Source organism: Saccopteryx leptura, chromosome 3 (genome assembly GCF_036850995.1).
Source record: "Saccopteryx leptura isolate mSacLep1 chromosome 3, mSacLep1_pri_phased_curated, whole genome shotgun sequence".
Lineage (NCBI taxonomy): Eukaryota > Metazoa > Chordata > Mammalia > Chiroptera > Emballonuridae > Saccopteryx > Saccopteryx leptura.
Window position 1 is genome coordinate 280,256,651 of NC_089505.1, and position 15,895 is coordinate 280,272,545.

General features: G+C 48.4%; 1 protein-coding gene across 3 annotated transcripts in view; it reads right to left on the reverse strand.

Moving 5' to 3' along the window:
* The window catches only part of CRIM1 (cysteine rich transmembrane BMP regulator 1), a 194,904-nt gene that overhangs the window by 4,565 nt on the left and 174,444 nt on the right, over window positions 1–15,895 (reverse strand). For 2 of the 3 annotated variants that reach the window (XM_066378523.1, XM_066378521.1), the window contains exons 14-15: window positions 8,623–8,817; window positions 2,105–2,227 (exon numbers count right to left, since the gene is read on the reverse strand). In XM_066378523.1, the coding sequence (XP_066234620.1) occupies window positions 2,105–2,227; window positions 8,623–8,817 (318 nt within the window). The remainder of the gene's footprint in view (window positions 1–2,104; window positions 2,228–8,622; window positions 8,818–15,895) is intronic. The other variant, XM_066378522.1, reaches the window with a different exon arrangement.

The following is a 15,895-nucleotide window of genomic DNA, read 5'->3' on the forward strand; positions in this document are numbered from 1 at the left end:
CCACGGCGAGGAGGTTAATCATTGGGAATGGCGCTTGTTCTAGCTAGTCAGGGAAGTAAGATTCTTATGTAGACTTTAAAAAGTAATAAAAGTCTGACTATGTACTAAAATTTTTTTGATACTGGCTCTAACATTTTAAAGCAAAAATATCTTAGTTCTCTGCTTACTTGCAAACAGGAGATTAGACAAAGTTTATTCTTTGACTTACTAGTAAATAGTGTGATAGTAACAATTAAGCTAGAATCAAGAGCTGGGTCTTCTGTTGGTATTCTGGTTTACTGACATCTAAGCATAAAGGCCTTTCCATAAACTTGTTGAAAACTCAGTAGGCCTATTAGATCATTTTCCTGCCTTAGTTTTTTGCTTACATGAATGAAAGTGTTTGTGCTCCTTTAAATCATCATTCTTGCAATGAATACTGCAGACAGAGATAGCAAGTTAAATATATACCAAACAGGATCACACGCTGGACGTTTCCTTACTCTTATTTTGTTCCAAATAAACCACCGTAGTCAAGTTGTCTAAATGCACCAGGGACCGGATTAATGAAAGGTGCAGGACACGTACAAAGGAGCTAGCTGCTAAAGCGTTGTGGAAACTCGTCTTGTGAAGCAGCACAGCTTTGTGATGTTCTGTGTGTCTACAGTTTAAAACTCAGATTTTTATTAATATACTGCTTTATGTATGTGTGGGACAGGAAGGAAAGAACACTTATCAGCATCAAGAATGACAAAGGTAAAAACACTGATGAATTCAGGTTTTAAATACACAATGAATAAAGGAATGAATTTTTGGATTAACACATTCCAAATGACATTGGTAATGGTTTTAGGAAATGTCATACAAGATTTTTTTAAAAAGTAAATTAAGGAAAATCTTGGTGAAAGGAAAATGAAACTTCAACTAAGGTCTGTTTACAAAATTCAGTCCTTAAGTTCTGATTGGGTACTAAAAGCAGGCTGTAAAGTTTAGCTTTGAGCCTTCCTAGCAGCCAAAGCAAAAATGGAAATAAAGCATTATCAATAAGATTCAGTGTCTTTAAGATCAAAACCCAGCTGTTGCTTAGGAGAAGCATAAATTTTTCTTCAACTGACACCTGAGAAAATTTCTCCTCAGGGTACAGAGACACTATGTAAATAATACACAGAGCCTCAACATAGTACAATAAAAAGGCTGTTCGTATCCCAGCATCCAAAACCTGTGTTTGCTGCAGATTAATCACTAATATAGATTGATTGAATGTTAACAGGATGTGAACACACCATTCATTCAGTCGGAGCAATTATACAGGGAGCCAAAACACCTTGTCCAGAAACCTGACCCGCAGGTCATCTGGCTTGATCTATGCATTAACACTTTGAATATTCTAGAGTAACAGGCCTTTAATCTCTCAAACAATGACTATTGCTTCTTCTATAATATGTTCTTCCTAGACATATTAAAAAAACTATATAGCAATGATTCTGAAAATGTCCTTGGAGTAGACAGGAAGCAGTACTGAGTCATGGCTAAGAGCAAGTTCATACTACTTTGATCAAGAGACCTGCTTTCATCTAGAAGGCAGTACTGACAGAAACTCTGCCCTACGGTGCCACTTAACTTTGAGAGACAGAACATCTCTGTTATATACAGCTAAAAGGACAGAGCAAGAAAAATATAAAGCACGGAACAAACCTGGTGAGGGGAAAAATCAACACGTAATACACTGAACTCTCATGGAGTGAAAACAGGGTAACCTAATGCATATAAGTGCTTAGTACAGAATCCTAAGGGACAGTGAATAATTTATTATTAATTACTGTGCTTACATGTAAATATCAGTGATGGCTCAGAAATGTCACCTAGGACAAAGAACATACTTTGTTTCTTCATCACTAAGTCTGAACACGTGAGCCAGAGGAAGGGTTTCACCCGGTGGCCCACAGACTTACCTTACCGTTCAGGTTGTTAAATACGTTACAGCCAAGCAGGTCTTAGCTGGAGTGTTAAACTTACTTTGGCATGACATTTAAAAGGTTATCTAAAGGCAGTTGTAAACATTAAAACAGCAACAGAGTAGACCCTACAGAAGACTAGACAGGTCTCAACTGACTTTGGTACTTACCTCTGGGGAGATGGACAATGTCATTCTCACTAGGAGTGGGCCACTTGGGAACCTCAAGGTCAGTCTTTCCACGATTATTTACCTTCTCAATGGGTATGTTGGTTGGTTCCGGGACATACATTTCTGAAAGACGGGAACATTTTTCCTAAGAGATGGTTGAGGGGCTTCTTACTGTTAACTTTTGTTTCCTCAATCCAAATGGACAGTGCATTCAGTCCAACACACTAGGTCCTGGGACATGAAAGATCCAGTCTTTGCACTGACTTCATTACTGCTGGGGTGCCACTAGCTTTGCAGGTGTGGGAAACATGCCCTAGAACTACTTATGATAAAAAAAACCCACAACAAAAAACGTTTTCTTCTCTACCAGGGTCAGACCGCCCGCCTTTCCACGTCAGATAGCGCTGGCTCTAGGGATCTGCAGGTGCAGGCCCGGCTGAAAGGCAAGCATCTCCTTCACCTCCCATCAGCTAAACACTAGAACAACCCTGCGGCTCTTCAGACCATGGCTGTGGAATCACTTGTCACAGGGAGTGGAAAAGTTAAAGCATTTCCCACTCTTTCGGCATCTCTTAGCCGTCCCCTCCGATCTCATCCCCTAAGTGGGAACAGACTGCGGCCTGATTTAAGTCTGCTGTTACCACCGGGTCCATGCAGACTGGAAACCGATCTTCAGGAAATCTATTTCTAATTATATGGATATTTGACAACAACATACTACAACATGAAACAAAACTGAGAAGGAGAATATTCTTTATCCCAAATATCAGGTTTGTTTTTTTTTTAAGTTCTAAAAGGGACCAGTGAAAAAATTCAAAACTTACATTGAGGAAACAAATTAATTTATATATCCTTACTTCATCTGGCTAAGAACAAACCAGCCAAACTCTTTAAAGAATAACTTTTTAAGAACCTCTATTTTCAGAATGTGACAAGTCCACATCAATCCTGTCCATCCTCTTGGCCAGACCCTGCCGTGTCACTAAGTGATCTTTAGAATCAGGTTATTCAACACTGGTGGTACTAAATACTCACCAATAAACAGCCTAATTTAGTCCAAATATGAAATCCATAAAATATAAAAATAACTCTTTCTGCTAATCAGTCCTTGTCTGTCCCAAAGCTACCGGCCTTTGAAGAAGTTTAACGTGAACTGAAGAGAAGAGCGGGATGGAGACGAGACCAGCTGCTAAGCTTCCCCCGGGAGGTAACGGAGTTCCCCCCAGGCAGGCGGAGTCCCATCCCCCCCCCCCCCAGGTAACGGAGTTCCCCCCAGGCAGGCGGAGTTCCCCCCAGGCAGGCGGAGTTCCCCCCAGGCAGGCGGAGTTGAGTGGGTATAAGTACACTCACTGCCTGAGGCTCCGCATCCGGGAACTGCGCAGCTGGGATACAAGGTACAGGTCTCCCCACTGTCCCCAAGAACAACGTCACCCTGTCCTGAGACCCCCAGACACCCACTTTCTTACTTAAATTATCAGGCCACAGACAGAGCAGGAACTAGACAGTCTTACAGTTTCAAAAAGTCCAAAGGGTCCTTGAGAACTCCAGCATTAAAACGAGAATTCACTGAAAATATCACCATTTACAGAAGCAGGGGCCTGAGTATGAACCTGGAATTCTCCAACCTCTCTCTCATATCCGAATCATCCCAGGAGCTTAGAAAATGTGCTGCTTCCCTCAGGTGCTCACTCGGTTGGTCTGGGCTGGATGTGTGGAGGGGATGGTGTTTAACTTATCCGTTGAGAAACCCTGAGATATGGTCTGAATATCTTAAAGGAATTTGGGAAGAACCCTAACTTGACATGTGCATGACATCTAAGTGCCACAGCACCCAGAGCCCTCCGCTTCCCGGTCCAGGGCCCAGCGCTGAACCTCCCTATCACCGCACGGCCAGGCCGACCCGCTGCGGGCTTCCAGGGCCTCGGTGGGAGAGGCTGACGCCAGATCTGGGAGAGGCTGATGCCAGATCTTTTCCACCAAACCTGTGAATGTCAACAGCTAAGGAGCAAAAGCCTCTGCAGAGGCCCCCAGAGCTGGGATCAGTTGAGTTTCACCTCAGGACATTTTCCTGGGTGAGAAGAGTAGAGAAACACCTTTGAAATTCTTCCGCTTCCCACCTGCATAGGGCTAGATTTCGAGTGACACCGGCCAACAACAGAGATGCGGCCCTGTGACTTCTCTTCCCACAGGTGCTAAGACCAGCTCTGGCTGGCAGCGGCAGGGAAAGGTTAGATCTGCCTGGGGTGAAGCAGGGGAGCTTGAGTGATGAACTATCTTACTGTTGTTCCACAAATATACCTGAGCACTGCTGGGGGGGGGGGCACAGCTGTGATCAAGACCAACCCTGCCCTCACGGGCCTCTCATGCCGACAGGGACGCTCACTGGTTGGCAGCTCTCGGCCTTCCTCTGTATCTAGTAGTCTGCCCCACTAAACTCACGTCAGCTGATTAAAGTCCACCCACACCTCCTTTTTAAATTTTAATCACAAAATATTTAAGTTCTAGTTTATCACCCTCAAGTCTAAAGGGAGAGGGTCATTTCCCTTTAATTCAAACTTAAGAAAGAAGTTGCCCCTAAGCAGTCTTTTTCAGGAAAAAATTGCCTTCAAAAACAAGAAGTGTGAGTGCTGCTGCATTTCTATGCCTACACCTCGTAGGCCTTCCATGGCCAGAGGCTGCATTCAACCCCACCTGTCATATACAGCCTCCTGGCCTTGACTGCAAGAGCTGGTGTCCTCAGGCTACAGGCCCAGGGAACCAAAAAACTGCATCCGGCCTGGCCACACAGGTCACAGGCACATGGTCACAATCACAAATTACCTCTGTGCTCAGAATGATCTGAACTTCAGAGGAACCCAATTCAACCTCCTGGGGCTATACTTTACACTCAGAGGCACCTGACCGGTTGTAAGAGCCTGCCTGCCTCCCTGCCTCCCCCCCCCCCCCCAGTGTCCTTCCCTGGAACGCCTGGGCTCACAAGCCAAGGGTGCCCCTTCTTTGGAGGTGGAATCGGAAGCCCACTTAGGACCGGGACTCCCAGGTCTTCTGGTAATGAGCTGCGTGACTGGATAATTCACTGGACCTCTCTGGGCCTCAGTTTCTTCTGTGAAGTGGGACAAGGAGTAACTAGCTGACGAGCTCAAGGGTTTGGACTTCTACCCAAGACGGCAGCGGGAGCAAGTGCTCCACCAGGGGAGTGTTCGTTCTAAGGCCAGAGGGGTAGCACGCGCTATCCAGAGAGCGCTGGGACCCGCAAGTGCAGCGAGGAGCCCTGACTGCGGTCACAGCGCACCCAGGAGAGGGCAGGACAGGAGGCCAGTCTGCCGGCAGGCGTCACTTAAATCAAAGGTCAAGTGGCAAAAGCTTGACTGATGGCCGAGTTTGCTGAGAAGATGGAGAAATGACTCATCAATAATCATGTCAGATGCAGAAAGGAGAGTTACAGAAATTGAATTTCAATCCAACAGTAAATCCTAGCTGAGAAGTCACTGGAGAAATCTCCGGTGATGAGCAGGGCTGTAAACAGCACCTGCAGTCTCTGCTTTATTACATTCACAAGCCAAGCTGAGCGGCTCTCCACCTCTCTTCCTGCCACCGTCACCTGGGTGTGGGTCTTACTGCCCCACACCTGGACGTCTGCAATGTGAGTGTCAGCTGCCCAGCCTCTGGTCTCCCTGCTTTAGTCCTTCCCACACCCCACCCTGCGGGCCTTCCCAGAGCACCTCTGCGAGCCTGTCATTCATCTGCTCAAAGTGAACCTCCTCCTCTTCCTCCTCTTCCTCCTCCTCCTCCTCCTCCTCCTCCTCCTCTTCCTCTTCCTCACAGACCACTCGGCCTACACTCTTCATTTGACACTCAAGGCCCTAACAATTCTGGCCACAGCTGTTCTGCCCTTAGCTCCTGCTACTGGAACTCCCTTGTCCAGGGGCGTGAGGCCTTGGCCTTTCCAGCTTGGGGTCTTTGGTCAGATTACCCTCTTCACCCCAGCGAGTCCTTCAAGGTCTAGCTCAGGTCCTCCTGTGAAAGGACCGGGGCCGCTCTGCTTCACAGGAAGATCTTATTTGTGAACTGAGCATTCACGGCCGGGAACCACCATTACCTTCCGGTCACCCCTTCTCTCTGGAGGCCGTTCTAATTGGACTGTGCACCACTGTGCTGAAGTGAGGCATCAAGATGGGGAGCAGATGCTAACCGGCCAGCACGAGGGCCCACAGCTCACCTGACGACCGAACGGCCCTCCTCCGACCCCTCCCCTCTTGGCGGCCAGGTCACAGCTCCCCTGGTGTTCTCCGGTGTCACTGGGCTCCTCTGCTTTCTTTGCCAGCCCCCCCTCCAAAGCTGGGTGGTATCCCTGGGCCCAGTCCTGGGCTCTCGTTGCTTCTCTACCTGCACTCGCTCCTTGGGTGATCTCCAGCCTCAGGGTTTAAAAAACCACCTACGGCTGACAGGTTTCAAATTGACTGATGGATTTCCAATCTTTCTTCTGAACTTCAGATTAAATATTGACTGTGCATTTGCTATTCATACTTAGATGTCTAATGGATACGTCAAAGTAAGAATGCTCCGAACTGAAGTAATTTCATCCCAGAGATACAACTCCATGGTTTAGTCCAAAAACATTGCTTTCTCTCTCTCACCCCTGACATCTAGTTCCAATCCTATTGATTCTACCCTTCCCATGGAATGAGGATCCGACCGCTTCTCCCCACCTCCACGACCACTACCCTGGGCCAAGCCAGCATTATCTCCCACCTGGATGCCTGGAAACCCTCGGAATTGGTCTCCCTGCCTCCAGTCTGTGCTCCACCCGGCTCCAAGAAATCCCAGTAAAATGTCACAGCACATCACGCCTCTGCTCAAGACTCTGGAGGCAAAGTTTCCATCCCAATAAACTCCTCTGATGGGCCAGCCACCTGCCTGCTCCCTGGGCCCTGTCCACACAGCCTCCCTGCTGTCCCCTGACCCTGCGCAGCGTGCACGTTCCACCCCAGGGCTCTTTCCGTCCTGCCTCCGCCCCCAGAGCTGCTTCCCCACGACTCCCGCGATGCTCCTGGGGCTCTTTATGAATGTCCTCCTGCAGCAAGGCCCCCTGACCATCCCACGTGAAACCAGACCTCCCCCCTCCGCCCCTCGCCCCGCAGCCCTGACCCTCGTCTTGGGTGCCATCTAGTCGCTGTCCCTGTCTGCTGCCCGCCTCTCCCCATGAACACAGGGGTTCTGTGGACGGGGCCTGGGATGCTTGTGCAGAGCAGGCACTGAAAGAGTCCCTGCTGAATAAATAAGGTCAGTTCTCACCATTTATATCACAGAAAGCACAGGACTAGGACACTGTTATGAAACTTGTGAAACAGAAGAGACATGTGCTAAAATAACTCCAATGAGAAATACATGTTTTCCCTCATTCTTCTCACTGAAAAGACACTTAAATGTTTCACTTTTTCCCACTTGCACACTGAGTGATAAACCGTCACAGAAGCGGCGTTCCGACTCTCACCCCATGCCTTCAACAAGGCTGACGTTCGAACATGAGAAATACCCAAATGAAGGCTCTGAAAGGGTTTGGCCTCCTGACCTGGCACAACACCCCATCATTCTTAGGGGACAAGGGGACATTCTTAGAAGTGCTCAATCAGGGCTCGCTGTGCAGCACCTAAACAAGGGGCTGTGTGCAGAACTGGGGTAGCGACTCCCCTTCCACAGCTGCCCAGACAGACGTGCTCGACGGGCGTGACTGCCAGCTGGCTGCAGCACACGGAGCAGGACCCCCGACAGTGCTGCAGGACAGCACAAGAACTGAGGCGGAGAGGCAGGGGCTCCCGGCTCGTCAGGGCCTCAGAGGCCCTGAGCAAGCCCCCTCTGGGGTCTGTGTGGTTGGCACTGCCTGTGAAGTCTCTGCATTTCGGGCTTAGATCTGGAACACCGCCTGGGGGCTCAGGTCCTGCATTTCGCAACGGGTGGGAGCAATGTGGGGAAAGACGCAGGCCTGGGGTTACACAGTGGCCAGCTGGGGGCGCCCTCGGCGGTTATGCTGTTACGTGGGAGTTCAGCAGAGGGCCTGGCAGGAGGCTGCAGGGGATGGTCTCGGTACTGCTGGAGATGACGTGCAGAGACGATGTCGTGCTGTGTTCTTTAGACCTAGAGCTTCCACTCTGGCTGTGATAGATATTCACCTCGTATCTCCTACCGTGTCTGATCTCGAACCATTCTTACTAGGCTGGTTCGACAGCACACTAACACTGCTCCTCAGATAAAGCAAGTGTCACTAACGTCTGCCAGAACCATGAGACAGCACCACCACTAATGTTTAGAGATGCAAATCAGAAGAACCAAAATCAGGCCCTCACCTTGCTGGTCATCTGCCCTGAGTCCATCCCATGTCCTTGTACAGGGAGAACTTAGCTGTGACCAACACACTGCTTGGGCCACATGAACTCACGGATGGGGGAGAGGCTCTGAGTCTGCTCTGATTCTATCCTCAATCATTGTACAGCTCACACGCGGCAGGACAGCGCAGATACCTGGACAGATCGGGCAGCAGCTTCCTTCCACGTTGATGGGCTGCACGCAGGGCAGCGGGGGGCAGCTGACGGTGGAGCAGAGGGTCTGGCCTTGCAGGCAGTAGCAGTGGGTGCAGCTGTCGATGTCCCAGCGCTCCTCGTCGGCATAGGCCTTCCCGCTGAAGTGGCACACCACCTTCTTGGCGATAGTGTCTTCTAGGGACAAGAACACCACACGATGGAATTGCTTGAGGGGATAAAGCATGCTATCTTACTATATTTGAGACATAAAAAGGGGGAACCAACCGCTCTGTGCAATCACAGGATGCTTTAGGATTTCCAGAATCGGTGACAGTTTTGCTTGCCAGACCCCTGCTGCCCTTCCCTCTGCTCGGGAGAAGCCTCACCACGTTCATCCTGTGGCCTGACCCTGACCGGGGGCCACGGAGGCTAACCCAGGGCAGTCGCTGTTATAGCTGGCTGGGAGTGACAGCCACTGGGTGTCCTGAGACTGCCATCATCAAACATACGCACTCAGTCCCTGTACGGTGGCTGAACACACGGCACGGAAAACCGAAAACTGAACTTCGAGTATAAGTAGGTTAGAGACACATTCAGAGGGTCTGCTCTTTCTGCAGAGAGATTTTTTTTAAAAGTCCAGCTGAGTATGTCTATGGAGATAATTCAAGAAATTCCTACTTTTAGTGAACCCTCTTTTGTGAGTGACTCAGGGGAGCAGTAAGGAACGACACGGCAATGACAGTGAACGAGCAGGTGCCCCGAGCTATCCTGGGGGGGGGCCTCGGTGTTGGGGGGCCCACTGCCTCCGTGTCCAGTGATGCTGGATGCTCTTCCTTCTCATCAACAAATATATCCACTTTCCAAACATTTCATTCTAACCCATTTTCCAGTAATACATGGTTTTTGAGAACAATATATTTTTGAGTTATTTTTGTGTTAATTTACAGCTTAAAATCTTCCGCTCTTTCTCCCCCATCTCCCCTTGCATGCTCCCCCTCCCTCCCCAGCGTTCTCCTTCCAAGTGCCCCCCTCTCCGACTCGGTGCCTCCCCGGCTCACCCGGACTCACTGCCTTACCAGCAGCCACATTTCCTCTCAGGCTCGAGAACAGTGGCCACAATGCGGCCCAAGTGACCAGCAAGCAGAGATGGGGCATATCAATGGAGAAACACGATGGGGGACATTTTTCACTGGCCTAGCCACTAACCGGATGACTCCTCCTGATCTGGGGCACTTCTGCTCACCACGGACTGGTCCCTAGGAAATGGAAAACTAGCAAAGAACCTGGGAGGAGAGCTCCTTAGTATAGCAACGGGGCTCAGAGACCCAGGTTCCTTCTAGAAAGGCCTCGGGAAGCTCTTGAGGGGATCCCAGTCATCGCCCAGACACAAAGCCTAGAACCCAGAATGCTGGCGGGTGTGACAAGCAGCGCGGGCACAGGGCGCCAGGAGCCACTTCCTCTCCGCAGCTCCTCCCTCTGCAGCCGTGAGCGCCCAGGCGGCCGGGGGCTCCTCTCCGGGAAGTCCAAGCACAAAGCTCCGGCCCTGGGTTTTTTCAGAGGAGGGTCACAGACAGAAATGCTCCCAGACCTGGCTTTGGTGTCAGCATTCTTTTCTTACCACCTCGTCAGGCAGAGGCGCCCTGTCAAACAGCACTGACAAGGTGATGTGACTGTAAGAGTGTGTGCTTGCACCGATGTCTCGGTCTGTCACCGGGTGTTATGAGCGAGCACAGGCAGGAGTCTGTGTCAAGCGTTCAAGTGCATCATCGCTCTTTCTCCACATTTTCCCATCACTTCTCTCATCACTGCTGCTTGAGGTTCAACAAAGGGTATCAAGTAATCACAAAGTTCTAGTTATAAACAGAAACCCGTTTCAATACTTATTAACAATCATTTTACTGTATTTGTACATGTTGCAAATACTCAAAATTCATCTGGAGGCTTTCAAGCCAAACTCATGACAGAAGTTTTTTGCTAATACGGAGTCCTGAGAGGAGGCAACTTCACTAAGATATCCTAAAATGCCAAATGGCTGAGTCATTAATGAACCTAATTCAAGTAATATTCTGACCTCCAGCCAACATTTCATTGAGCACCTTAGAGTCACCACCAAATCTAGAGTCTATTACATAGAGAATTCTTTATAGAAGGAAAATATTTCTTCTTAAAGCAATATTACTGCCTTACTGACTTCCTGCAGAACTCAGCAAGTCCACAAGATCGAGAAGCCACATGACCAGCGTTCTCACAGCTGACCTCCTTGAAGACTGAAAGTCGGGAGGCGGCAGGTGGCAGACAAGAGGGACACCGGATGGTTTGAAAAGAAGGATGTAAGTGCCAAGTCCTGCAGAAGAGAACTAGCATCCACTGAGCATCCAATTAGCTTCTCAAGAGCTCCGCAGGGTTCAGATCACCGACACTATGAAGTAGGTCTGTCCCTCCTACTCTGGAGAAACTCAGGTTACAGGAGGAAGTAACTTGATGTAAGCCAGCCAGTGAGCAGTGGAATCTGCATGCCAGAGGGTCCCGTTTGACTTCCAGGCCCAGTATTTCGCCTGGAACTCTACTAAGCACTTCCTCCCCTCTTCTTATGGTCTCAAACGTGCCTGGGCCTTGCTGGAAAAGGGCACAACATTTTGCCTAGTCAACAATTTCAGAGCAAGACCAAGCCAGATCCAATGTGCCTCTCTGGGGTGAGCTATGGTAGCACTGGACACGTGACATCGGGACCACAGGGTTTGAGGAAGGGGACATTGGTCTGTGATGAGCCCCGTGTCAGAGACGGCAATAGAGAAACACCCCCCCCCCCCCCATTGCTTTGCAGGGTGGTTTTCCATGATCCGATCAGTCTGAATCATAGTACCAATACATTTCATAATGGCAAAGCTTGTTTCTGAGAACACGCTTTAAAACAAAGCCACATATGATGTGAGTGGGTCACCACTCTATACTGAGTTTTCATGTTAAATAAATGGAGGATTCTTATGTTTTTGGAAAAACTCTGACACTAATGTTTTCCAGGTTGGCTGCTATGTGGCCCAGATTAGATTAAATTATAATTAATTAGATTTCAGTTCATAAAGCTTTACAGAAATACTCCCAGGCCTGGGAGCAGGGCGTGAACCTCGGCTGACTGACGACCTCGGTGCCCCTCCTCCTCACACACTCGTTTCTTTCCAGACTGCCACCTCCTGCCGCGCACGTCCCGGTTCATCTGAGGAAGCTGTGTCAGGGAGTTCTGGAACCTATTTGGTTTGCAGGGAGTTATGGTGACTGCTCTAGGCAATTTGAGGTTCTAAATAATAAATTAATAAAGCCACTGTTGTTTTTTGGGGAAAACAGCACAGTCTAATTGAAAGCACACAGAAAAGCATTTCAAGCACTCAGGCTGAAGACAAGTGTAGAAATAGAGACATGGGAATATCTGACTGAAAGTAAATGGTTTATATTTGGCTATCAAGTGAGCTGTGCCATTCAATTTTGACTGTTATATTTATTACTCCAGCTGGTTTGCTCACACTGACAATGACATTAGTTTTACTCTTTAACTTCTAATAATAACTAACTTCCACTGACTGAGTGCCTGCTCCATACTGGGCACTGTGCTAAGCATGTCCTATGCGTCGATCCCATTTGATCTCAACAGTCCAATGGGGCAGGGTACTATTCCAATTCAAGCTGATTTCTCCAACTGTTAAACTTCTCCCTTCAAGACACGAAGTCTTAACAGGCTATTCAAGTTGGACTATGCTTTTACTCCTGAGCTACTTTACTAATTACACCATAAAGCTAATTAGCATCTAGAAATGTGTTTTCTTCCTCTATAACAATCCAATTCAGGGTTCCAGGTACCGTGACGGGGTAGCTCGGGGCTTGCTCTGAACCCAACCACGACGAGGGTTTTCATTAACCCTTGAAAAGACAGCATCTCCAGTTTTACCCTCTCTTTCCTACATGGAGGAATAGAGAAACTACGCTGCACTTGAGCCAGTGTTATAGCTGGACTTTTCCGTTTCTGCAAGAGACAACTTTCTTGTATAAATAGTCCAGGTTCTAAATCTGGTGCTGGTGGTCATGAAGTCAGAGTCTTGGCATAGGAATAGCTTCCTATGGTGAGAGGAGGGGAAGCACTTTCAAGAATTTTAGCTTAAAATGTAACAATGCGCCACAGCGCTCTTCCTCTCTCCGAAGGGTTTGGCATTCTTCTATTATGTTATATTCCGCTTTCCTAATTGACAAGATGCTGAGGTCCTTGTCTTGTGATGTACATCTTCATTTCTGCCTCTCAAGTTGAGCGTATGCTTGGCACAGACTCCTCATTCGGAGAATAAATGAAATGTGTGTGCCCTCTGTTTGAGAAAGCATTCCCCCCCCCCCCTTTTTTTAACATAAAGAGGGGACAAACAAAAAACGCAGCCAGGAAGAAATAAGAGCAAATAATTCGCAGGTCCCTGGGAGCTGCACAGGGACTCGTAGGCACGGAAGACGACGACTGGCCTCCCATATACTACACTGGCTCTCCGGACAATCAGAGGCGGTAAAAGAATGTGAAATGACAACCCAAATGAAGTCTGGCTGAAAGTGATGCAGGTGGTCGAGACAATATAATGAGGCACAGAGATCCAATACACAGTGTTCCTATCAGCAAGTGATTAAAGATTTTTGGCCAAAAATGCAAAAAAATGCTAAATGATTTAACTCAAAGCTTGAGTGCTTTATCTTATAACCTTTAGTTTCTAATGAATCGAGCATCTGCTCTTAAACTCACTTTTATAAAAAGAAAAGACAGATAAATGTTGCCACGAAGGCCAACTCCTATCTCTATAGAATTTCTTAGCTGCTGACAAAGCCAATCTGATCCCAGTTGTAAGATGTTTCTTGGAAGTCCATGTTTGCTTTTTAACACTTTATTTTGGGGATGGAAGTCTAGGACTAATTGTAATAGAAATCTCACCAAACTGGTAAGCACAGCGCCTTCTGGCTGATTCCTACCCTAGCAAAGGAGACAGAATTTCTCAGTCACAGACCTGAATTCTTGTATTAAGCATCTGCTATGGGGTGATTAAGCACTTCATAGAGACATTCCATTTTCAACTTTAAATGAGGTCTCATTTCTTACAAGGCCTACAACCCAAAGTGCACCTATAGGTACGTGGCGAGGATACAAAGAAGTCACTTGGAAAACAGACTATGCAGTCTCTAAGGCAGTCAGGGACAAGAGCAATGAGAGATCAAAGGGGCCCAAGTAAGAAGGAAAACACAAAATTTCCTCTAGGACTTAAGGAAGTTGTTTAGGTAAGAGTCTGAGGATAGGACCTTGCCCAGCAGACCTTGAGGTGGAGGTCCCTGGACGCCCAGAGTGGGCAGCTTCTGTGCCTGCAGCCTCTCACCCTGCCACTGCCACGTCCTGTCCCAAGTACCACCTCCCCAAGCCCGTGAACTGCCTTCCAGTCTGATTATATTTCTGCATCAGAAATGTAATCTTCCCAGACGGGGGTCTCTCCCTAACCTCTACAGCAGGGGTAGTCAACCTTTTTATACCTACCGCCCACTTTTGTATCTCTGTTAGTAGTAAAATTTTCTAACCGCCCTCTTGTTCCACAGTAATGGCGATTTATAAAGTAGGGAAGTAACTTTACTTTATAAAATTTATAAAGCAGATTTATAGCATATAATAATAATTACTTACCAAGTACTTTATGTCAGATTTTCGCTAGGTTTGGCAGAATAAATCTTTATAAAACAACTTACCATAGTTAAATCTATCTTTTTATTTATACTTTGGTTGCTCCACTACCGCCCACCATGAAAGCTGGAACGCCCACTAGTGGGTGGTAGGGACCAGGTTGACTACCATTGTTCTAGAGCAGTGGTCCCCAACCTTTTTTTGGGCCATGGACCAGTTTAATGTCAGAAAATATTTTCACGGACCAGCCTTTAGGGTGGGATGGATAAATGTATCATATAACCGAGACAAGCGTCAAGAGTGAGTCTTAGACGGATGTAACAGAGGGAATCTGGTCATTTTTTAAAAATAAAACATTGTTCAGACTTAAATATAAATAAAATGGAAATAATGTAAAAGTTATTTATTCTTTCTCTGCGGACTGGTACCAAATGGCCCATGGACGGGTACCGGTCCGCGGCCCGGGGATTGGGGACCACTGTTCTATAGGATTCAAAATCAGAGTGGGCCTCTAGGACAGAAGTAAGCGACAGGCACCTGCCGCTGGGCCTCTCTGGAAACAGGGCCGGCCTCCCTTCTGCGTGACAGACCTCTCTGACACGAGGTGAGGCCACTCGGGTTCCCTCAGGTTAACCAGAACAACGTGAATTTCTGCTGACACAGCTGAGGGCCTGAACAGGATGCTGAAAGCTGCTTACGGAATAAGGGAATGAGCAAGACAAGAAGCTTCCTGGGTGGAGGGGAGGCCCAAACAAACTGAAATCATACACGGTTTATTTTTGCGACGACAACTTTAGACCCGCTCCCGAGTTAGGGCAGGGCATGACAACCAGCATGTGTTTAGTCTTACACCCTCCCAACAATACACAGAAAAGCATCCCACTTCCCCTCCCCCTTTGTGTAAGTCACCCCAGCACTGACTGTGACCTCTGTGGCTGAGGCCTGGGGGCCACAAAAGCCGAGGGCGCGGAAGCAACCAGCCTCTTTCCTACAGGAACCTGCCCCGATTAGAGATGTCGCGTACTTTCTTCCCAGGAATCAGAGCAGACCATGTACGATAGGTTCATGGATGCACAAACAAAAAATAAAAGAGCTCCATTCTCTCCCCTGTGGTGACATCCAGAGGCCCAAGAGAACAGGGAGCCTCTGAGGCGTGGGAGCGGCTGGGCCCCAACATGCACACCCCCAGAGCCATGCTGTTCCCACCTGGATCGCAGTCAGGTGACTGCCGTGGTCACGGGCCACTGAAGCTCAGAGAGTGCAGGACGAGGTACACCCCCAAAGCCCTAAAAATACTCCCATCCTTCCAAAGCCTATCACTGCGAAGCCCCACCCAGGCCCTTCTCGGGTCGTGTGTGTTATTCACGGCACGGCGCTCGCGTGGGCGTGGTAACCGGACTGAACCGGTATTCATTCCCATCGCGCCCACTGTTCACGGAGCACTTTCACCCTGCGGGTGACCAGCTGCCACAGCACTTCAGTGAAGAATCCCCTTCCCACAGAGCAGGTCGCTGAGCCAGGGGGATGTCATGTCACTGGTACATGTAGCTAGAATGTGCTGGAAGTGAGATCATAACCCTTTGGCTC